General features: G+C 38.2%; 1 protein-coding gene across 4 annotated transcripts; it reads right to left on the bottom strand.

Moving 5' to 3' along the window:
* Positions 1-10,191: 10,191 nt before the first annotated feature.
* ARL14EP (ARF like GTPase 14 effector protein) lies at positions 10,192-22,923 on the bottom strand. 4 transcript variants are annotated; one of them, XM_037040428.1, is made up of 6 exons: positions 22,675-22,923; positions 15,965-16,462; positions 14,143-14,270; positions 12,862-13,086; positions 11,729-11,790; positions 10,192-10,499 (listed from the first exon to the last, which is right to left on the bottom strand). In XM_037040428.1, exons 2-5 carry the CDS (start codon positions 16,388-16,390, stop codon positions 11,733-11,735), a joined length of 837 nt encoding a protein of 278 aa, XP_036896323.1. In that variant the 5' UTR covers positions 16,391-16,462; positions 22,675-22,923; the 3' UTR covers positions 10,192-10,499; positions 11,729-11,732. The 4 variants fall into 4 exon arrangements, 3 of the variants coding, with proteins under 3 accessions (XP_036896323.1, XP_036896321.1, XP_036896324.1); XR_005065655.1 differs by having other exon boundaries at positions 11,729-13,086; XM_037040426.1 differs by lacking the exon at positions 10,192-10,499 and having other exon boundaries at positions 10,803-11,790.
* Between the last annotated feature and the right edge of the window lie 291 nt (positions 22,924-23,214).

The following is a 23,214-nucleotide window of genomic DNA, read 5'->3' as shown; positions in this document are numbered from 1 at the left end:
ACATATATAAAACAGAATGGTTGAGAAAGGAAAAAAATTTTCTTCTCCACATTAAGAAATATTTTCTTCCTAAAGCACTTAAGTAAATAGCAGTCTAATACCTTAAGAAATTTGCTTTCTAATTGGTTGTCTCCTCCAAAGCAGGTCGAAGTCTTTTCCTTGGAAGTTTGTAGTGAAACATCGCCCTCTTCTGGACATATGGGTATCATACAATGAAGATGGACACAAGGTATTTCTAAAAGAACTCAAGTACAATTGCACCGAGTGACAATGAACACCTGTTGTTATCACTTATTGTGTGTACACTTTACTATTCAAAGCGACTCTGCACAGTGGAATCAGAAAAACATTTTGGAACTTCCAGAACAATAATTTTCCCTTTTTATGAAAGTGGCTGAGTGTTGGGTACAAAAGTAGATAAAAGTTTTAACTACAGGGCATGCCTTAACTAACCTATAATAATACTATAGCAATAAACTATAATAATAATAATAATAATACCTAAACCATCAGAATCAAACAGCTCCAATGAGCTCTGAGTAGGAAGAACATCATATGTATAAGACAATTGGAGAAAGAACACAATGAATAGAGAGATTGGCATTGCTTTTTTGTTGTTGTTTTCTCCTGGTCAGTGAAAACTTTTAATTAGCTCACACAGTGACGTCTGGAGACGGGTGGTTTCTTGCCTGATGCAGTGGTTCAATGACATCACATCGTCGAGTATCAGGGGCTTTCTGTGTTTCCATACAGCCACCTTCACACATTAGCTTTTCATCTTCATTTGTTTATTTTTACTGTATATCATTACTTCTTTAACATGTATTTTATTGATTATGCTATTACAGTTGTCCCAATTTTTCCCCCTTTGTCCTCCTCCACCCAGTACCCCTCATTACATCTGGCAAACACCCATGTTTAGTTCATGTCCATGGGTCATGCATATAAGTTCTTTGGCTTCTCCATTTTCTACACCATCCCTAACCTCCCCCTGCCTGTTCTGGACCTACCAATTTGTACTTGTCACTCCCTGTAACTTGTTCCCCATTCTCCTCCTTCCCCCTCCCAAATGGTAACCATCCAAATGCTATTTATGATTCTGTTTCTGTTCTGTTTGCTTAGTTTGGTTTTTCTTTTTGACTGGATTGTTGATAGTTGTGAATTTATTGTCATTTTAATGTTCACAGTTTTCTTCTTCTTCCTTCTATTAAATAAGTCCCTTTCACCTTTCATGCAATCATGCTTGGTGATGATGAACCTCTTCAGCTTTACCTTGTCTGGGAAGCACTTTATCTGCCCTTCCATTCTAAATGATAGGTTTGCTGGATAGTGTAGTCTAGGTTGTAGGTCCTTGCTTTTCATCACTTTGAATACTTCTTGCCAATCCCTTCTATCTTTTGATGAAGAAATCAGCTGACAGTCTTATGACAACTCCTTTGTAGTTAATTTTCTGTTCTTCTCTTGCTTCTTTTAAGACTCTCTTTCTGTCTTTAACCTTTGGCATTTTGATAATGATGTGTCTTGGTGTGGTCTTCTTTGTGTCCATCTTGTTTGGGACTCTCTGTGTTTTCTGGACTTGTATGTATATTTCCTTAACCAAAATAAGAATTTTTTTTCATTATTTTTTCAAATAAGTTTTCAATTTCTTCCTCTTCCTCTTCTTCTTCCAGCACCCTTATGATTCAAATGTTGGTATGTTTGAAGTTGGCCCAGAGGCTCCTTACCATACCTTTTTAAAAAAAATTCTGTTTTCTTCTTGCTGTTCTGATTGATTTTTTCCCTTCCTTATGTTCTGATCATTGATCTGATTCTTAGTTTCATCCACTCTACCACTGATTCTCTGTAAATTTTTCTTTACTTCAGTTAATGTAACCTTCATTTCTGCCTAAGTCTTTTTTATGCTGTTGAAGTACCCAGTGAGTTCCTTGAGCATCCTAATAACCATCGTTTTGAACTCTACATCTGATAGATTGCTTATCTCCATTTTGCTGAGTTCTTTTTTGGAGTGCTTATCTGTTCTTTCATTTGGGACATGTTTCTTTGTCTCCTCGTTTTGGCAGCCTCCCTGTGTTTGTTTCTAAGTAGAGCTGCTTTGACCCCCACCCCCAAGTCTTCGTAGCATGGCCTAATGTAGATAAGCACACCCAGAAGTTGGATGGGGGGGAGCCTTAGGTAAGTGCTAGGGCAAGGCAACCCCTGTAAACTAAATTGATGGAATCTCAGATACGTGGCTCCATGGAGGGGGAGGGCTCAGAAAAGGGAGAGTGCCAGAGACGTTTTGTTCAGCAGGAAGCTGTTCCCTAGGATTTGCCCTGATGCCTGGCAATTCAGCTTCTCCCCATATTCCACTGGTGTCTTTGGAAGCTGCTGCCTTGGTGCTGGAGCTCAGAGGGAGTGAGTCTGAGTGAGTCCTAAGTCTATCACGGGCCCTTTAAGATGAGACACCTGAGAATGCTGCAGTTTCTTCCACCACCCCAACCCCCACTGGTTTTACCGCCAGAAGTTGTGAGGACTTATCTTTCTGGCACTGGAACCCTGGGATGGATGGATGGTGTGGAGCCCAGATCCCTTGCTCCTGAGGTATCCTTCTTGATTTCTATCCCCCACACGTGTATGTGAGACCAGCCCATTCTGTGTCTCCCTGTCTCCGTGTTGCGGTGTCTTCACACTTCCTGTCTGAATGATTGTGACTTCTTTAACTCCTCGGTCGTTGGACTTCCATGCAGCTCGATTTTCTGACAGTTCTGAATGAGAGTTGTTGTGTAGTTCAGTTGTAGTTTTTGCTGTGGTTGTGTGAGGAGGCGGGCTGTATTTACCTGTGTCTCCATCTTGACCGGAAGTGGCTGCCTTTCATCCAGCATTTGCACGTGGGAATCAGTAGACCTCATTTGATTTCCTTCTCTTTCATTTATAAGCTGTGTGACCTTAGGCAAGTTAGTAAATTCTTTGAGTCTCAGTTTTTTCCTCTGTTAAATCATAATACTAAAAGTAGCAAGCAGCTGAAGTGAAGTGAGCCAGACTGAGAAAGACAAATACCGCATGATATTTCTCGTATGTGGAATTAAACAAAACAGTGAAATTCTTAGAAACAATGAGTGGAAAAGCGGTTTTCAGGGGCTGCTGGTTGGGGGACATAGAAAGAGGCTGGTAAAGTGCACAGATTTTCAGCTATAAGATAAATGAGTCCTGCGGATCTAATGTAAAACCTGGTGGCTACAGTTGATAACACTGTACGGTAAAACCGAAAAGGAGCAGCTAAGTAGGATGCAGTAGAGTGGACCTAATAGCTTTTGCCACCTATGAAAGTGCAATGAGATAACACCTAGCAAATGTGACACGATGCTAGGAGTTAGACTCAATATGTGTGGCTGATATTTTATTATCAGATTGTCCCAATTATTAATTGTATCGAATCAACTCATTTAAATTTTAAAGCACAAAAGTCAACAAGGTAGAAGTATAAAAATAATTTATTTTCCTGAAGTCTCTTTATTTAGACAGAAGTTTTGGCTAACAGCACAGGTTTAGCAAACCAAATGTGTCTCTAAATTATCCACCTTGTATAGGCATACACTTTTCCCCAAGGAAATCAGTGATATCCACATAAACATGTTTGGAGCAGAAACCTTACGAAGAGATGGGCCTATGAAATTCATGGCGTGGATAATGTATCTTTTCTTTTATCTAATTTTAAAATGGAAAAAAAGGTTTAAAAATACTCCAGTATAGTAGAACATCAAAGGAGATGAAAATATCCAAATGCCCCCATCATAAGTAGGAATCACAGCTTTCCAAAATAACACCAAGGCCCTGAAAGTCACCATGCGTTTGTTTTGTTGGCGCTGTTGCAACCTGAAGCGGCACTCAGGGAGCGTCACCCTGTGCGGGATCCCCTTCCGTGTGCAGGGCACCATGGCCTCCCCTTCCACCACGCGACTCGTCTCGTCAGGGCAGAGGGAGGGAAGAAGAACCCGAGCCGTTCGTGCTTAAATTTAACTTTCCTACTGATGCATTATAAATCACAAATTTGAGGCAATTATATGCCTTTAATTGCCTGACAAGTCAATTAATTCAGACTTAGCGATTAAAAATTTCTGATCACTTCACCTACAACTGAATTCCAGCTATGACACACAGAATCACAGAGCGAACGCTTCAAGTATTCAATTTTCAAACACTCTAAGTGATTTGAGAGCGAGTGATACCAACCCAAATACCAAACACTGATATTGTAAGCCTCTTTATTATTAATTATTAATTGGACATCTCTTATTTTTAATTATAGAGTCTCAGCCCCTCCCTAGTGGTGAATTACCACAGCCCATGCCACATCCCCATGAGTGACAAGATTCTGCAAGGACTTGCGGAGTAAAGATGTGACTATGGGTCTCAGCTGCTTGCTGTCCTTCCTTGGAATACACGGTAGTGCCCTCCCACCAGTCTGGGGCATATGTCCCAAGATCCCCAACAGCTGCCTGAAACAGTGGATAGTTTCAGGCATACATACTATGTTTTTCCCTATGGACCACATACCCACAAGAAAGTAAAGTGCCTTTTCCATGTTAACTAAACACTTAAGATACATTGTGGCTATAACTTTTGCAGTTCGAGGTGTGACAGCAAAAAGTAGCACAAGTTTTCCTTTTTCAAAAGTTCACAGATACATTCATTCTTATCCTAGGTCTGAGCAACCTCTGCATATGATCTATTGTCTTTCCTTAAGAGCTGAAAACGTTCACCTTTTCCACCTAAGGATGTACTTTATGGTTTCCCTTTGGCGTGTCCAGATTGCCAGCATCACTACTGTCGCACGGTGGGGCCATTACTAAGTAGAATAAGGGTGACTTGAACACAAGCACTGCGATACCACAGCAGCTGGTGTGATAACCCAGACAGCTACTATGCGACTAACAGGCAGGGAGCCTATGCAACGTGGAGACACTGGACGATTCATGTCCCGGGCAGGAAGGAGTGGCCGGTGAGATTTCATCATGGCTACTCAGAATGACATGCAATTTAAAACTTACGTGTTGTTTGTTTCTGAAACTTTCCATTAAATATATTTGGACTGCACTTGACCTCAAATAACAGAGATTGCAAAAAGTGAAACTGTGGATAAGGGGGGACGCTATTGTATATAAGTTCCAAGGGCATGCGTTTTAAACGGGTCGTTTTACTTTTGCACTGTGGTGGTTTTTATCCTCATACGAATAAAGCTACTCTTCATCTGGTCACTACCTGCGTTCACTTAATGGACAATCATGGGAAAGAAGAGAAAATGATTAGCTTATGTAACTGAAAAGTCCAGGGTAGACTTCAGACACAGCTACATCCAGGTACTCCAATCCTGTCTGCTTGGACTTTGGCTTCTGCTTTCACCTATGTTTTCATTCTAAGGCAGATTTTTCTTAAATCTTGTTCAGGGTAGCTACCAATAGGTCCAGTCTTAAATCTGTAAGCTTAGCAAACCTCATCGAAAAACAGCATCTCTTTTTCTCTAACCCCATCAAAGATTACGTTTATTGGCTTTGATTGGCCTGGCTAGTTGTGTACCTGCCTTTAAAGCATTTTCTAGGGAGATGCTGCACCCTCAAAGGCCAGGACTGGGTGACGTGCCCACCCCTGGGGCCACAGAGTGAGGTCAATGCATGACCTGAACTATGTGGTCTGGGAGTATAAGGGGGGGCTGCTCAAAGTTACATTTAATGCTACCACCAATAAGGGGAATTAATACTGGTGTACAATACACTATTGCTTTTTAACTGGGGTAGTAGAGACAAAATAAAAATGAACAAAAAACCTAAAATGGATTTAAGAATATTCCAAAGAGAAACCAAATAGATTTGATCATAGGAACTGGATAAAGAAGTAAAAAATAATGGAGCTACATATTCATTGACTTGCCTAAAGCTAGAAATAAGAAGAAAAAATCTAGTGAAGGGTTTATATTCTTTGATTGAGAGCCAGGGCCTTTCTGGGAACCAATTTGGAATGGAGACTAATTAGGTTATTGTATTAGCCAGGGTTCTCTGGAGAAATGAAAGCAAGAAGACGTATATACAGAGAGAAAGTTTTATTGTAAGGAATTGGCTCAGAAAATTGTGGGGTCTGGCAAGCCCAAAATCTACAGTCTGGGGACCAAGGAAAGAACTGATGTTGCAGCTCAAGTCTGAAGGAGGTCTGGAGGTGGAATCCCTCCCTCCTTGGGGCACCTCAGTCTTTTTAAGGCCTTTGATTGAGTGGGTGAGGTTCCCTCGTTTTATGGAAGGCAATCTGCTTTATTCAAAGTCTGTTGATTTAAGTGATAATCACAACTAAAAAAAAAAAATACCTTCACAGAGATAGTGAGGGTCGTGTGTGACCAAAAACTGGATAGTACAACCTAGCCAAGTTGACACACAAAATCACCCTTCAGTTACCCAGCTGAATCCCGAGTGATCCCTACACTGAGCCGGAAGGGGAGTGGCATCTCAACGCTCAGGCCAAACTCCAGACCAATGAAATCAAACGTATGGGGGTGAGGCCCAGGGAGAGGTCCTTTTTGATGTTCCACGGGTTTTTCTGATGGGTATACAAGATTGAGACTCACCCTGGTACAGCGGTGGTTCTTCAAGTGCCCCTTCCTGACTAGCCACTTCAACCTCACCTGCCAACGTGCCAGGAATGCAAATTCTCTGCCCCTGCTCCAGACCCACTAACATGCAGCAGCATAGCATCACTCCTCCAGGCTCTTCTCTAACCCAGACGGGCAGGATACTAGTAAAGCTCTGTGAGTGAACAAACTAACTCCTTGTTAAGATTTTCTTTAGTGATGGAGGGTTCGTTGGAAATACACATGCAAAACTGAGAGGGGTCTTGACTGCATGGCCAGGCTTCATTGTGACTGGGTGTCTCTAAGACAAAACAGAGGCACACATCCCTCAGCAGCTCTGCGACTCCGTGGCAGACCCAGCAACTGCCACCTCCCGGGTGTTTAAGCAAAGAACCCTCACACTCCATCACAGTGCTTCAGCTCCTGTGCCACTTCATCTCTCCTTACGAAGACTGAATTGTCTCCCTTCCCTTCTGTTTCCTGAATCGGATTGGTGCAGTTAATCAATCACCTCTGTCATTTGAGCAGTTTCCTTTACATTTGCCCAACGTATTAGCCTCTGGATAAGATTAAGATTAGCTTTCCTTGGGTCAAGTCTCCAACCAAACCCAATCAGTTGGGACCAGGGTGAAGAATTTCCCGGGGCCATTTCTTTTAAAAGGACTGAGGGATTGGGTGGGACCCAATAACGTGGGTTGGTGGGTGTCACTCAGTGTGTGGTGTGGCCTCTTGGTGATCTTGAGCTGTTCTCTGACCTTAAATCTATGTGCAGTTCTTTATACCAAAAGACATCAAGGAGAATATATACGTTTGTTCAAGTATATCTTTTGGCATAGTTGGAAACTTGTACTGAAAAGTTTTGGAAATGTTTCTCTTCCATTTTAACATTTCCTATAGGGAAGGCCTCTTGTGGCCCAATTTAGAAAGGCTGTGAGCCAAATTATTTTTGAAAACAAAAATCTGATTTGCATGCCCCAAATTGTAGGGCCTGCATTTTATGTAGAAATTCCCTTTGCATAATCTCATTCATGGAGACACAAGTGACTAGAAGCTTGTCTGTGTTTTTAAAAATCTCATTCACTAAAGAGAAAAAAAAAAGAAAGAAAAGGTCAAGTGACAGTTCTCTCCAGATGATTTCAGATTGACAGTGTTAAACTTTCTTTCTGTGGTCTGATCTTACTGTATTTTGAAAAAGAGTAGAAGTCCAATCCAAATCAAGAGGCTAACTAACCTCTGGGGAAAGCATGGGGTTAAAAACCTTAACGATGCCACAATTCACTGAACACCCTGATTTATTTTACCTATTTTAATGCCAAAATTAAATTGGTACTTTACCCCGAATCTTGTAAAGTACTTTTACATGGTACCAGTATTGCTGCTTACTTCATCTTACGCCACCAATGACTACGATACTACCTTGAAGTATTGTAAGTCATAAATTTCAGCTACCAGAATATGACAATTAAAACCAATTTAATTTGGATTTATCAAATTGTTCTGATTGTTGGGACAAAGGGATATTTACAGAGCTAGTATTTATATCCTGAATTACTCCTTCTCTTATTAAAGCCTGATTTAAGGTTTTCAACTGGATTTTCAATGTCCTCCCCGCACCCTCCCCCCGCCCCCGCCAGAAGGTTTATTTTCTTTTTATTTGAGAGGGGGAGGAGAAACATTGATGTGAAAGAGAAACACCAATCAATCGGTTCCCTGCCTCCCCACCCTGTATGTGCCCAAATGGGGGATTGAACCCCCAACCCCGGCACGTGCCCCAGCCAGGAATCAAACTGGTGACCTTTTGTTACTGGATGGCGATCCAACCAACTGAGCCACACTGGCCAGGGCAGATATTTTCTCCTGATGAGACAAAGATCCTGAACCTTAGGACAATGTCTGATTTTTATTTCATTAAAATATGCCCTCACCTCAACATGTCCCCCTGACAAGAACTGGGTAAAAAAAGTATTATCTAGCATGTTTACGATGAAAATCACAAGGCTAAAACTTCTGTGTTTCTTGGGTAGCTGGTGAAGTTGGGAGTTTGGGGCAGTTTTTGCAGTTTGCAAACATTTCATTGAGTCCACTTATCTCAAAACCATACCCTAGGACGATTATGGCAACTCTTTCATAAAACATAGTTGCCTGCTTGTAGTGATATGAAATGAGCAAATTGAAGTTTCTAATCATTAGGGTCTCACAAAGAAATAGTTCCCTCATGGTTTCAGTCAAGGGAAGAAACAATACATTTTAGTTGTGCCACTCCACAACTTACTGCCTTCCATAAGGGCTGTAAACATTTCCAAGTTGTGTTTAAAGATGTCGCGTTACTAACCCAGTTGCTTCATCTGGTTAGTTTATTCCATTTTTTAGAAGTTACATTATTCCAGTAAAATGAATCAATCCTGAGAACTATGCCATCACAAAACATCTGCAAGTTGGAGCACATATTCTCCACAAGTCTATTCTACCTTTCAAACAAGTGTTCAATGAAGTGTTTGAGAATTTTAAAAAAATACATAGAAAAGAGTATTCTTTTTCCAAGTCTCTCCACTTTATAAAAATAAATGAAAAGGAGCCCCAGAGTGCCTATGCATATTTGCATATCCTCACTCATATTCTTGAAAGATAAAATCTAATATAGGCAAGGCCTAAGAAGACTGAAAAGAGAAACCCTTCTACCTGAAGAGAATTTTTTTAAATTTCTCACTTCAATGTAATTACCGGTGTTTAAAGTTCAATCTAGAACATATGAGATGAAGTGTTCAGTCGTAGCAGCAGAGTTTATTTTCATGAAGATACCAGCAGATGTCAGCAAAAACTAAGGCAGTGTCACATAAATTTGTACAAGGATGTTAAGCTATTTCTAGCTAACCATAGTGATTTTTAGAAAATCTCTGATTACCAAATCTTAGTACGTGTAAGACACCTCAGCCTTCCACATTGTTGCTTGACTTGTAAATTATCCTTCTTCAGGTGGCAAACACTGGGCGCTAATTTTCCCAATAGCTCTTTCAAAGAACGGAACGGCTCTGATTTTGCTCAACGAAAACCATCTTCAGCGTTCTATTACAAGCCAAACAGCACTTCCTACAACCATCTTCAGTTTTAAAAAATCAACTGGTTTACAGAATATTTCATATTACTCAGGAATTCCAACACAGGTTCAGGGATTCGGAACATGAAATACTTGTGAGTACATGAATGCATCTCTGGGGAGACAGCTCATAGCTTTCATCAGCTTCTCACAGGAGTTTCTGACCTCCAAGAAGTTAAAAAATATGTTAGGACTTGAGAAAATTATATTCTCTGTATTAACGAATCACCCTATATATGTATATATATGTGTATATATATACATATATAGGGTGATTCGTTTATATATATTATATATATATATTATACACACATATATATATGTATATAGATCTCAAGATTCATCTCACCCTATATATGTATATAGGTCTCAAGATTCATCTCCTAAAAATTACTTAGTTGAATCCACACCAGGCAAGCAGTTTTAGAATAGGCTGCCAAGATGGTGGAACAGGCTGTTATGTAGAACTAGATGTAGTATTTTGAAAACAGAAGAATCTTACACGTAATATTCCAGACCTACTTTATTATATTTGTAAATGACAAACAGAAAAAGGGCACATGCAATGCCATTTACATTATTCAAATATAGACATGCAGTTTTACTCCAACATTTGTGACCGACATTACACAAGATCAGTGTTTTTGGCCCCACATTAACTTCTCCACCAGGACGCACATACAGCAGAAGTTGAGTATCTTTGTAACTTTTGGGTTTGCTTTCTAGAGTAACAGCATTCTAAAACAATTCAGCCACCTTGAATCATACCAAAGGGTAAAAAGGGTCTAGATGATTTCATTGTTTTCTGTATATCTGAAATTTTATAATAAGAAACAGTAAGTAGGCTTGTGATATTTTCCAAAACACAGCTTTTATTAACAACCTACTCTAAATCAGGTATTTCTCTCTAAACCTTTTGCATGGTCATTAAAAATCTGGTTTCCTAAATAAGGATAACAAGCAAATATTAGCATAGTGGTTATCTAAGAAACTTTTCCTTGAAAAACTTTATTATCATATTTGAAAAATAATACAAAATGTAATGCTGAAACAATCTGAACTTTAAAGTCATTTATTCTGTTGAAGATATTCCTATTTTAAACAAAAAACTCTTCAGATTTTAATTTGTCCCTATGAAGAGCCTAAGTAATATACTAAATAACAATTAGAAGCAACAAAAATGATGATAGTAACGCCATTAAAAAGGTCTAGTGATCCTAGAAGTTCAGGTAAAATTAGAGTCTATGTTTAAGTCCTTTGTAAGAAATTATTTCCTTAATTCAGAAAACAAATCTACCATCTGATTTTAGTATATAAAGCTAAAATATTCTTTTTGCCAGTGCTCTGCTGAAACATATAAATCAAAGAATTGATTAACTGTACTACTGACAACCAGATCAGTGAACAATTACAACTTAAGAATGACATTTAATATTGTGGTTGCAATGGCATTCCATTAAAGTAAAACCAGTCTTTTGAAGAGATTCTAGCAGTGTTCAGAAATAAAAATAAACCTCTATTGGTAATAAAACTGGCTGTAAAATTTAGTTTCAATGGCTAAAATATATTTAAAGTTGTTTAAAGCTCATTTGATTAAAGTACTATATGTAGGGAAAACAAAACAAAATAAAAACCTAGTTTAATGGCAGTATCCTAGATGGAAGATTTTAGAACAGGCAGCTGTTTTTTAAAAAAGAAAAAGCAGAGATAAATCATCACCCACTCCCATTCTCCAAACAATACCCACATTCCAACATCAAGTTTTAATTTCTAAATAGTTTCAACCAGTGTTTCTCTACCTTTTCTTTTTTATCATTACTCCCATCAGTAGCCTTTTTTAGCTTTTAATCCTAATCAACACTTTATATATCTTCATGGTTTATATATAGAGTAAGATTTTTGCCACAAAGAACCCATTTTCACCAAGAATACATGGTCTCAACAATGAAAGATTTAGTGTTGGAACTTAAACAGATTAAGTAGGAAGAAGAATTTGTGTATTTTATTATAGATATGTATTCCCCAAATAATTTAACGCTCACCTACTCAGCTGTAACAAAAGTAGCTTTTCCTGGAGGAGGCACCGTTCCCGGTCACAGGCAGTCTGTGTGCGACAGTATGGGACCATTAGAAGTAGCTATTTAAGTCATCTTTCTTAATAATCAATTGGAGAAATTCTTATTGTTCTATTCAGTTAAATTGTAAATGAAAAACTTGCAAAAAGTATGTTTTTAGTACACTAATTAAGAACATCAGAAAGACTGAGACTTAGTGTTATTTCACTGTAAAAAAACGAATTAAGAGCAGTTTAAACAATGTTTATCTTCTTCCCCCAAATAACATACAGCATGAAAAACTGCCATACTTCTTTACGTTTAGATTAGCTTTTCCCATTTCATAATTTGTACTTTCAATGTTGTGAAATGTTTCTGTAATTCCCTTTAATGTGAAGTTTGTCACCATTGCTTCCTCTGGGACACAGTGGTCCTTTCTGTCGCACACACTTGACATTTCTCTGGCCACCCGTCTGGGGGCTCTAGAAAAGCAGCCGTGTCCACGTCCCCACCATCAGTGACCTCTACAATTCCATTAATGTGTTCAGCTCAAATCTCACTTCTAGCATTACCATTTCCCACTTCTTTGCCCATTCTTTTCGTTATCAACTTTTAAAAGATGTTGCACGCAGGGCAAACAAATACACCTGTATGCTTTGCTGTGTGTGAACTCATTAATAAGATGTGCAGCGATCAATGTACAGCAGAATTTGAGAGAAGTAATGTGATTGGCATTGGTCATGAAAAACACGTGACTCACATAGTGGACTGAAAAGCTAGCAGGGAAATTTGTACATCAGGTACTAAATAATTAATGTAATGTGGTAACTGAAATTTGAGCTTGCCGTTATGAACTGGTGTTATTTAACTAAATCACTGTCATCAAAATGTGTGGATAGAAGCAAACTGAGGACTGCCTATAAGTTACTTGTTTACACTGACCCAGACAGGCTTAAAGTGACCATTGAAATAGCTGACCTAAATTTACAATGTTAGTGCACATTGAGTGCATGCTGGGGTGGTTTCCAAATTTCTGTCATTTGGTAATCAATTTTAAAATGACAAAATTTTAGAAACAGAGAAAGTACTTTAAAGACCCATAAACTGACACCACAAATTACCCAGCATGCTTATTATGAATAATTTCTCCTCCTTCGATTTCGATTTGCTCGTACAGCCACTTGCGGTCACAGCGGCATTCCGCCCCACACTTGGTAGAGCCACAGGCAGGACAAGCGTAGAAACACCCTAAGCAGTCTTCATCAAGGCAGTCACACAGGTCCATCCCACTGAAGATCAGAAGGCCCTGGCTATCGTAGACCTTGCTCTTCGCTGGTATCACCTGTCTGTAACACAAGCACAAGGTGAATTACACCTCACAAATACATCGTTTTTGAATATTTAATCGAAAGTAAGGTAATGAAAAAATTTAAGGAGATAAACCTTCTGAATTAGGGATGAAGTCCCACCAAACTGGTACATAACTTACCAGACTCACGGCTACTCTACTGTTAATAGTACATGAACTCCATTGCTAGAAAAGACCTCACTCTAAAGTGCTGAGACAAATACAAAAAACCTGAATATACCTCTCAAAGTCCATTTAAAAACAACTCAGGAAAAGAATGGACAAGAACCCTGTCCAAAAAAGTAAGTTTTTCTGTTAAAACTTCCCTTCCCTTTAACAAAAGAATGAATGGCTAATAAACAGTGGTACTTTTTTTGGCACCCAATCTCTTTATTGTTTTGTGAACACTGTTTTATTTTTATCGCAGTATTCTAACTTATTGGTTTTTACACCGCAATTAATCTGCTTCTTGTTCTCTAATGGACTCTCGCAAATCTGGCCTAAAAATACTTAAATGACGCAATAGAAAACCTTAACAGATGGACAAACAGCACCTGTAAAAAATTCTGAATGACTATACTAACATTTCTTTGTCAATTCATATTTTAGAAATGCTCAAAGTCATATTCTAAACAATTTAGCTTCCGCCTTCATTCTGTTGACTGTACCATAACTATTTAAATTTCATACCTATAAAATTTCTCAAAAAATTTACTTTTTAGCTACCACTCATACAGCAGAGATACAACAATTATATATCAGTGCTTTTCAAAAAAGTCAATTATTTTAATTCTAAGTATAATTTGTTTAAATTATTTTAATTCTCATGCCAAAAAACTATCTTGTTCACTTCATCAATACTTTCTCAGAAACAAATTTTTAGAGTTGAAAATATATCTTAATTATTAATGAGGTCCTCAGGTGTTCTCATCAATTCCAGATTACTCAATTTGAAATATTTACCCAGGAAATTCAAACCCTAAGAAAAAGATAGAGGAACAAAAAAGATGTGAAGTGGAAAGTTAACATATGACTTAGGTAACATATAGCCTACCTGTCTGAACCAGAAGCTGCATTTTTTGTAAGCCTTCTTTTTTCTCTTTTACCAGTTTCTGGAGCAAATTCAGTTTGCTTCCCTGGGTTTGCAAATTGTAATGACTTCAAAGCTTTAGCAGTTCTTCCCTGAATGAAGGTAAACAAATTATCAACTTAAATCTTGACATCAGGTCATAGTAATATTTCACTTAATTTTAATCTAAATGATTCCTTATGCTGGAAGACAGTCTGGAACTCAAAAAAAGGAAAAAGGTTTTAGAACCCAAGTGCAACAAAATCGACACAGACTTTGACATTTAAAATTTATTAGTTAATTTACATATACTATTTTTATTATCTAATTTTAATTTCTGGTATATTAGGAGGAGAGGAGGACAGGAATGATGGGAACTGAAATGGCTGCTGCCAGCATGGGAGAGAAGTAAGAAAAACTGCTTTATAACCCAATGGCATGTAACTGAGGTCCCTAATAATAATCCTGAGTCCTTAAGAAAAGGTTCTGTTATTATTATAGTATGTGTTTTCAAGAGCAGAAATATGGTTCCGAGTCCTGAAATGTATTACAAAATTTCCATGGGTAAGTGTTTCAGTGTGTCACCTGGGGGAGACAGCCTGACATACTCCACAAGAGCAGCAGATGAATCAAGTGGAGAAGACGTCATGTCAGTAGCGAGAAGACGTCGTGTCAGTAGCGAGAACCCAGTATGAACTGCAAGATAACACTGGGTTGGAGATATGCTTCTGAGGGGAGTGCAAAGGGAAAACACTACATAAAGTTTAAATCTTTAATTATCTTCTACTTTGGTTTAAGAATATAATGAAAGATAACGTTGAGAAAAGTACCCCAGCAGCAAGAATCAAGTGGCTACCTGGAGAAACTTGGAGAAGTGCCCCTCTGACATGCTTGTCCCTGTCCTACACCAGAGAGCGCTTTAGGAAAGCTTAAGGTGTTCTGATATGGTTCAAGAATCTGAATGGAACCCTGGGAACAAGGAAGGGAGTTCTAAGAGATTTATCACTTACAATGTAAAAATGTTTGCTTTTTGACCAGAGGGAGTCCTAAAATTAGCTTTAATCAAGCCTAACAGAATTTCAGAGCTAGAAACAAAGAAAACTCACAAGCTTCTCAAAAACCCAAAGAACGGGATAGTGCCTAAGGAGAAAGAAAAGTTGAAATAAGAAATACCACTTCTCTGATGTTCCTTTAAAAGCAGTAATTTTCAAGTCCTTCATGAAAAGAAAAATTCACCTTGCTGTATAGTAGACCCCTGCTGGCTGGCATATCCTACTGAGTTACTTCAGTGTCAGAAAAAAACTAAGATAGTTAAGTCCTAGCTTTGCCAGAATGTTCTAAAAGCCACTCCCCTAATGTCTTAGCACTAAGAGTTACAGCTTGGAAGTCTTGGGTATATTATGTTATTCTGTTACCAAGCCTACTTTCTTTGTCATTTAATCTAGGTATATGCAAATATTTAGAAACGCTATTTATTTTCACTTCCCCAACTTTATATTACTGCATGGTAATTAGTACAGTGGTAGCTTGGTACTCGTGATGAATGCTGAAACCACTGAGTACCAATTGATGAAGCATTTTCTTTTGCAGGGTAGTGTTGTAACCCATACAAGTTCTAGCAAGTGCGAGGATGCCAAAACACTTTTTTCCTCATCAAAATGCGACAAGTATAGGGTTTGATGAGTTCTGAAGCCAACAAATACTGAGGTATGACTGTATAATAGTAATGTAAATACGACTTTCTTATAGTTAAACAAAACCTCATGTTGTGGAAATAACACAGTGGAAAAAAAACTGCTATACATACATCCGAATCAGGTTTTCTTTTCTGCCGGTCTTCAGTATCAACATCCACACTTCCATTGATTATCTGTGTACATTTTGGACAAAGCTTCCAACCAGGTACAAGCTGTCTGCCAAATTTTGCACTCAGAAAAGTGGCATCATCTAAGTCAATTACATGCAAATTTTTTTTGGCTAGTTTTTTGTGTATGTTAAATGGGTCACAACATGACTTCTGTAAATCCTCAAATCTGTCAATGTAAATTTTTACATGATGAAAACAAATTGTATTGTTCCCAGAAAGTGTCATTCCAGTTCTAAGTTGAAGTAAAAGCATATCATTTGATGACAATTCTTGCAAAGTCTTGAAACCCGTGTGACGAGTATAGTAGGTTTTATGGCACTCATTCGTGGTACGAAGCTGGACTCCAACTGAACACGGATCCATCATTCTTGATTCTGGCAAATTTCCTGTTTAATTCTGTTGAGGGATCTGTCTCATACAAGTTAGGTGCTGATCAGCCTAAAGAAAACATTAAAGGGAGTCAGATTTGTGCTGCAAACTTTATTTTGAAAACTGAAAAGGCATTTGATAAAATTCAATGCCTGGTTAAAAGAAACTTTTAGTAAACAAGGAAAAAAAGGTATTTACCAAAAGCCTACAATAAATATTATAAACATAAAACATTCGAACCTTTCCCTGTGAAGTTAGAACTACATAATATCTGCTACCACAGCTTCCATTTAATAGCATATTAAAAGAGGTAAGAATTGAAAAGGAACATTACTCAAAGATTAAATATCTACATGGAAAATATTAGAGGTTTTAGCAAACAAACTGTTAGCAAGATAATTCAACAAGGATACTATAAACCAAAACTTTAAGATACCTTACAAAACGGGGCTGGCTTTAGCTCAGCAGGTACTGCGATTCACAAGATACCTTACAAAACATATAAATCTTACAAAAGATATGCAAAACTTTCATAGCAAAAATTATCAGACAGAAAGGCAAAGAGACACTTTTAATAAGTGTAGAAATATGTCGTGGAAAGTCTATGGTAAATATGTCAACTCTCCAGGGATTTATCTATAAATTCAATACTATTCCAATCAAAACCTCATCAGGTACTCTGCCAATTTCCTCCCGAATTTAGCAAACCAGTTTACATGGAAGAGTAAAGGTTCAAGTACGCCAAGATAATCTTGAAGAAAAGGAAAGTAAGATACTTATTTACTATAAAGCCATCATCATTAAAACTGTGGTATCAGCATAATAGAGACAAACAGATCCCATGAGAAGAGAAAGGTGTATGATGCGGTATTATAAATCAATGGTTATTACACATTAATGGGAGAAGGATGTAATGAAAGATGTTTGGAAAACTGCCTATGTGGAAAAAAGAAGAATGAGATTTCTTTCTCACAAGTAAAAATCAATTCCAGATGGATTAAAGAATTAAACATGAAAAGAAAAACTGTAAAAATATTTACAAAAAAAATAGAAGACTTTGTGACACTGGGGTTGAGAAGAATTTCTCAAACAAGGATGCATATATCAAATAAAAAGATGGATACATTTGACCATATGTCAAAATTAAATATTTCTCTAACTCTAAAGGAGAAAAAAGCCACAGTTGCAAATACCTGAAAAAAATCCTGACTTCTACAAATCAATTAGGAAATAACAAAAGCATTAGAAAACTAAACACATATAAATAGGCAACTCACCAAAGAGAATAAATTAGACAATAAATGCATGCAAAGATGTTCAACCCCATAATTGTCAGGAAAATGCAAACTAATACCATTTCTCAAACAATGACTTGGCAAAATTTGAAAAACCTGATGACCTAGCACTGGCTAAAATGTGGCCAATGTTTACATACTTCTTATACTTTGGTAGGAATGTAAATCACTGCTTTAGAGTGTTTTTGGCAATTCCTCACAAAATGAAGAAGCGTACATGACAGCACCTTGCTGCACGTTCAGTTCCAAGGTCTGTGTTAGGGAAACATGTCCCAAATGAGCACAAGTTGTATATAAGGACATTCAGCATTCACTGTTTTTGACAGTGAAAAACTGGTAATAACCTAACTGTGAAGGACAAGGAATTGTGTGTTATTCATAGAGGGGACTCATAAGGAAAGTTGAAATAAACAGACTGAATGAATTATATTTATCAACATGGACAAATCTTAAAGAGAATCTAAGTGAAAAAAGCTGAAAAAGGACATATCAGTTATGTAAAATTTTAAACACATAATATAAATTATTCATGGATGAAAACATAAATACATACTAAAATATACATGAGAGTAACAGATACCAAATTTGTGATACTTCAAAGAAGGAACTGTTTTTTGGAGTTACAGAAGGTATGGTTGGTGGCATGCACACAACTGTTTCATTATTTCCCATACTTTCTATTTAAATTTTTTCATAACTAATGTTTTTCAAAACAAATACAAAAAGTATTTAATTCTTAAGAGAAGGTTCAACAAACAGGGAAAATCTATTTTGAAAGTAGATATGAAAAACTGAAATCTGGTTGGTAGAGAGGCATTAAAAAAATCTAGGAATCTGAAATACTGCAAGTGTTTTTGTAAGCTTTGCTCCCATTTAAAAACTGGTTTAGAAATACTGAGGACACTTTCTTACATGTTTTATGCAGAGAGAAACTATAATCAGTAAAACCACATACAAAGGGCAGACTCTGGCCTCTTGTAATAAAAAAAGGGTGAGTAAATACACACCTTGATGTTTTAAGTTAAAATACTCAATTTTATTAAAAGTTAAAAAATACAATATAAATTGTTAAAAAGTTATTGAACATTTTAACTTAAAACTTTAAATTGTTTAAAATGGAGTATATTTATCTTCTTTTATTCTATTTTAACCAACTTTTAACATTTAATTCCCCAAAATAGGTCCCAATCACACCAGACAAAATAGCTTGTATCACACAAATAATTAGATTTTTTTCAAAGAGAAAAGTGGGTTAAGATAAATTAAGAGTGGAAAAAGACTCGAGGTACTACTGTTAATACAAAAAACTATGCTATACGTACCTTAGCAGATATACAGCACAAATCTGGCTCTGACTTCTGGTAAGTTAGTGTAAATAAGAAAATTTGTTCAGCACATTATGAAATTGCTAATGCTTAATGTCTTATTAATGCCACAGATTCTTATATTTGTAGGTACCTATCATCAATTTGTAGCACTAATTTATAATAGAATTTTTGGAACATAAGACTAGTTCTTAGTATTCAAAGACTTAGGCTACTCTAACCATATTTGATAAAGGAAATCAAATTTGACTTAGAAAACTTATTTTAGAAATTCTATGTGTTCATAGTAATATTTTTACCCAGTAGGGAATTCTTTTCCTTGGCTACTGGGGGCTTCTTTTCCTTTAATCCTGGTTAAAATGACTACATCATTCACAAGAATTTATTAGTAGACTGTATAAATGGTGCCAGTGAAGTTGAATTCCTATTAAATCATTTTTTTCCTGCTACTTCTTGGACATCTTCCACATCTGTTTAAATTCTTTAATTTTCAGTTACTGTGAACTTGGGCTCTTAGCTGGAAAATTTAGAGTTAAAGTTGGTTTTTTCTTCAAGTTAGCCATAACCCTATTGGTTTTTGAAAACATTCTCTTCTGGTAAACAGTAGCTTCCAAACATTTGGAGATTTGAGTGTTGTACTGTAATTTTGGTAGGAGCACTTGAAGGAATTAAACTGATTGCACAATTATACTGTTTTCTAAGCATCCAACCCTTAGGTGTCACTGTGGAGTTAGATTTATTTACTACTGCAGTTGCCAGATAAAATACAGAATGCTGTTAAATTTAAATTTTAGATAATACACAAACACTTTTTATTTTAATTATGTCCCAAATATTGCTAAATAGTTACTGTTTGTCTGAAATTCAAGTTTAACTGGGCATCCTGTATTTTTATTTGCTAATTCTGGCAACTTCATTTACTATGCGAAATTTTTTTCATCTTCCAGTAGCAGAGATCTTTCTCTAGTGCCAGCTTCAAATTATGTTCCACCTCTTACCTGTTGTTAAAAGAAATCTGAACTCCCTATAAACACATCATAGGACCTGCTTAGTTTAAAATAAAACTGTCCTAAAACTACAGCAGAAGGACGTGCAGATTAAAAAGGGAACTAATTTTTTCTCCCCAAAATTTTTAGGGGAGGTATGACAATACTATGTTCCAATATGTTGATATCTCATTAATACAGTTTTTTACTTTGTTACCAGTCTCCAATTAGTGGAAAAAGTAGTATTAAGAGGAAATTTAATGGTAGGTAGAAAATAGATAGGGGGGAGGGCGAGAATAGAGGGGGAAATATAGAATCCAAAGAACTTGAGACACGTGGTTATAAACTAAGGGGGGCAGAATGGTGGGGGGGGGGAGGGTGCGGGTGGAAGGGATTGAAGGGGGGGAATAGAACAACTGTAATGGTATAATCAATAAAATATATTTAAAAAAAGAGGAAATTTAACTGAACAAAAATTTTACTGAATTTTTAGGTTAATTCAAGAGACCTTCTCTTTCATGAAAAATGCCCTTTGGGTGGTGGGGTGAAATATAGGGTCTTATAATTGATAAAGCATTTACCAGGTTATCTCTTATTTAATGAATATAAAATATTTTTATCTATCCCTACTATACAAATCAGCAGCTTTAGCTATGGGCACACAAATACAAGTCATACATCTTACGAATGTCAATTTTTTGTGCCTATTATCGTGAAATATTAACTAACTATGTCATATATAAAAATGAGCATTAATACAAGAATTAAAGAGCCAAGATGAGATAGTCTCAATCCTCGAGAAGGCCCAGGCCAATAAGGAAGGTAAAGAGAATTTAAACAAAAACGTAGTCCACAGCACGACTTAAAAGACATAGTAAGGGCCAGGTACAGATATAGCACAAATAGCATCTCACTAGTCTTGACAACTTCAAGGTATTACCATCGCCATTTACATATGAAAACTGAAGTTTAGAACTCTGATTACCAAGCCAAGCACAATGGCTCACATATCAGCGACACTTAAGTGTTTGCTGCATGAATTAAAAAATTTTTTACTTCATATGAAGAACCCCTGTTAATTAGGTCCTAAAGATTTACTCTAGGCTCAGCTAATGCACTCCCCTCAGATTTTTTAAAAAGATTTTATTTATTTATTTTTAGGCAGCGGGGGAAACATCAATGTGTGGTTGCCTCTCACGCGCCCCCTACCGGGGACAGGCCGCAACCGAGGCATGTGCCCCGACCTAGAATCCAGCAGGTGACCCTGCAAATCACACTCAATCCATTGAGCCACACCCGGCACGGCTCCCTTCGGATTTTTTAATGCTTTGTCCAGTGTACCTTCAGATAATTTTTGGAAGCAATGTAGCAAACCCTTCAGGCTTCCAAATCCCATTTGCAACTTGTTATTATTCCTTTGGTCCTTAAAGGCCAGAGAGAACTAACTGAAGAGGGATTTCAACAAGAGGTTATCTCCAGACCAAGAGAAATGAGCAAAACTCTCCTCATTCTCTTATTCTGGATGTGACCCCAAACGTACTTTTTTCTGTTAAAAAATACTTTTATCTCTTCGTAGAAAATAAAGTCTGGGCTTGTGAGCATGCCATTACTTGTTCTAAATGCCACAGTATTCAGGGTAAACTACACTATCCGAAAAGTTCTTTTTACCCTGTTAACATTTATATTGTTCCCTTTACTTAGACAGCCCTCGGCTTTTCTCTGTGTCACATAATGCTAACTCATTCTACAAGACAGAGCCAGTGTCTTCACCAATCTGTCTTCACGTTCCCAAATACTGTTGTTATAGGTCCTCCTTCCTCTGTTCACACAAGACTTTCACTGTGATTTGAAAATCTTTATTATTACCCAGCTGTTGGTAGACAGGAGCTACACGGTGTTATTTTCTGTAGCGCCCAAAGCGAAACTAATAACTTCGGGGACTTCCCTTTTCACAGCACTCATCACAGGCTTGTTACTTACATATTAAGCTCTGCGAGGGCAAGGAAATCACGTGGGTCCCACTTATGGTTGAAACTTCAGCACAAGACACTTAGACTACTTCACGTCTTTTAAATAAATGCAAATTTATTTAAAATAAAATTATTTATTTATTTTTTAAATAATAAAATTATTCTGAGGCTGTCAGAATCGCACACCAAGAAGGCTGAATCTCCCCACATCAATGTGACCAGGCCTCAGGATCCTGCAATTATTCCCTCCCCACCCCTGTGGTGGTCACATGCATAAGGCCTCTAGTTCATGGCTCTATAAAAAATGTTTCATGCCGTCAGATACGTCGAATGAGCACCTACTACACTCATGGTATCAGTATAATAAACGAGTACTAGTCCGCCTCCAGCTTCAACCAACATCCAGGGCTGCGAAGATTCTGATCACAGAAACAAAATAGGCGAGATACACGCTGTATACGGGGTTCAGGGCCACAGTAGCCTTCACCCGACATAGTACAAGCCTAAACGAGAACTTGGAGAACTCCGGGTCTCCGGAAGAGACAAGCGGCGGACGCGACAGATGTGGCAGAAACTCAGCTGGGCCCTGACATCAAGGGCCGCGGATGAATCGGGGTCTGGGGAGATGAGACCGGGGGTCGGGGGTATATACTCCGCAGCAGGGGAGGCCCACCCTCAGTTGCAAATTCCTCTCCCGTTTCTCACCGGCCTCCATAACACGGCCCGGGTGCTGGTCCTATCCAGGGACCCGTCTGCACGCTCCCGCTCCTTCCTTCCTAGGATCACCACGGCCCTTTCCACCTTGGCGCGAGGTCCGCCGCCGGGTTCGAAAAGAACTCGTAACCACGCACAACAAACTCGGCGGTCCGCTCTTCCCGAATCGCTCCACTACCACTGAGGGGACGGCGAGCGCAGCTAGAGCGCCCCGGCACCGCGTCGGCGGGGGACCCGGAAGCACCCCGGAGCCGAAAAGGGCCGGCGGCCTCGGGGCGGAAGGGGCGGGGCGGCGGGCAGCGGCGGAGGGTTCGAGGTGCGGGCACAGCGGCTCCCGGCGCGGACTGGTTTTTCCGGTCAGTTCTCTGAGGTTAGGGACTTGTTTGGTCCCAGGGTCTGTCCCTTCCAAGACACAGGTTTGGCTGCCTTGCATTCTCTTCGAAAATCTCTACGTTTGACCGTGAAGCCAAGTCGTTTGCACCCCGAGCCTCAAATTCCCGAAGAAGCGAACGAGTTAAAGAGCCTCAAGAG

The sequence above is a fragment of the Sturnira hondurensis genome, unplaced genomic scaffold, assembly GCF_014824575.4.
Source record: "Sturnira hondurensis isolate 20B ecotype Veracruz unplaced genomic scaffold, ASM1482457v3 Scaffold0002638, whole genome shotgun sequence".
Taxonomy (NCBI): domain Eukaryota; kingdom Metazoa; phylum Chordata; class Mammalia; order Chiroptera; family Phyllostomidae; genus Sturnira; species Sturnira hondurensis.
Note: the sequence above shows the minus strand (reverse complement) of the source record. Positions and strands in the feature narration are given on the sequence as shown.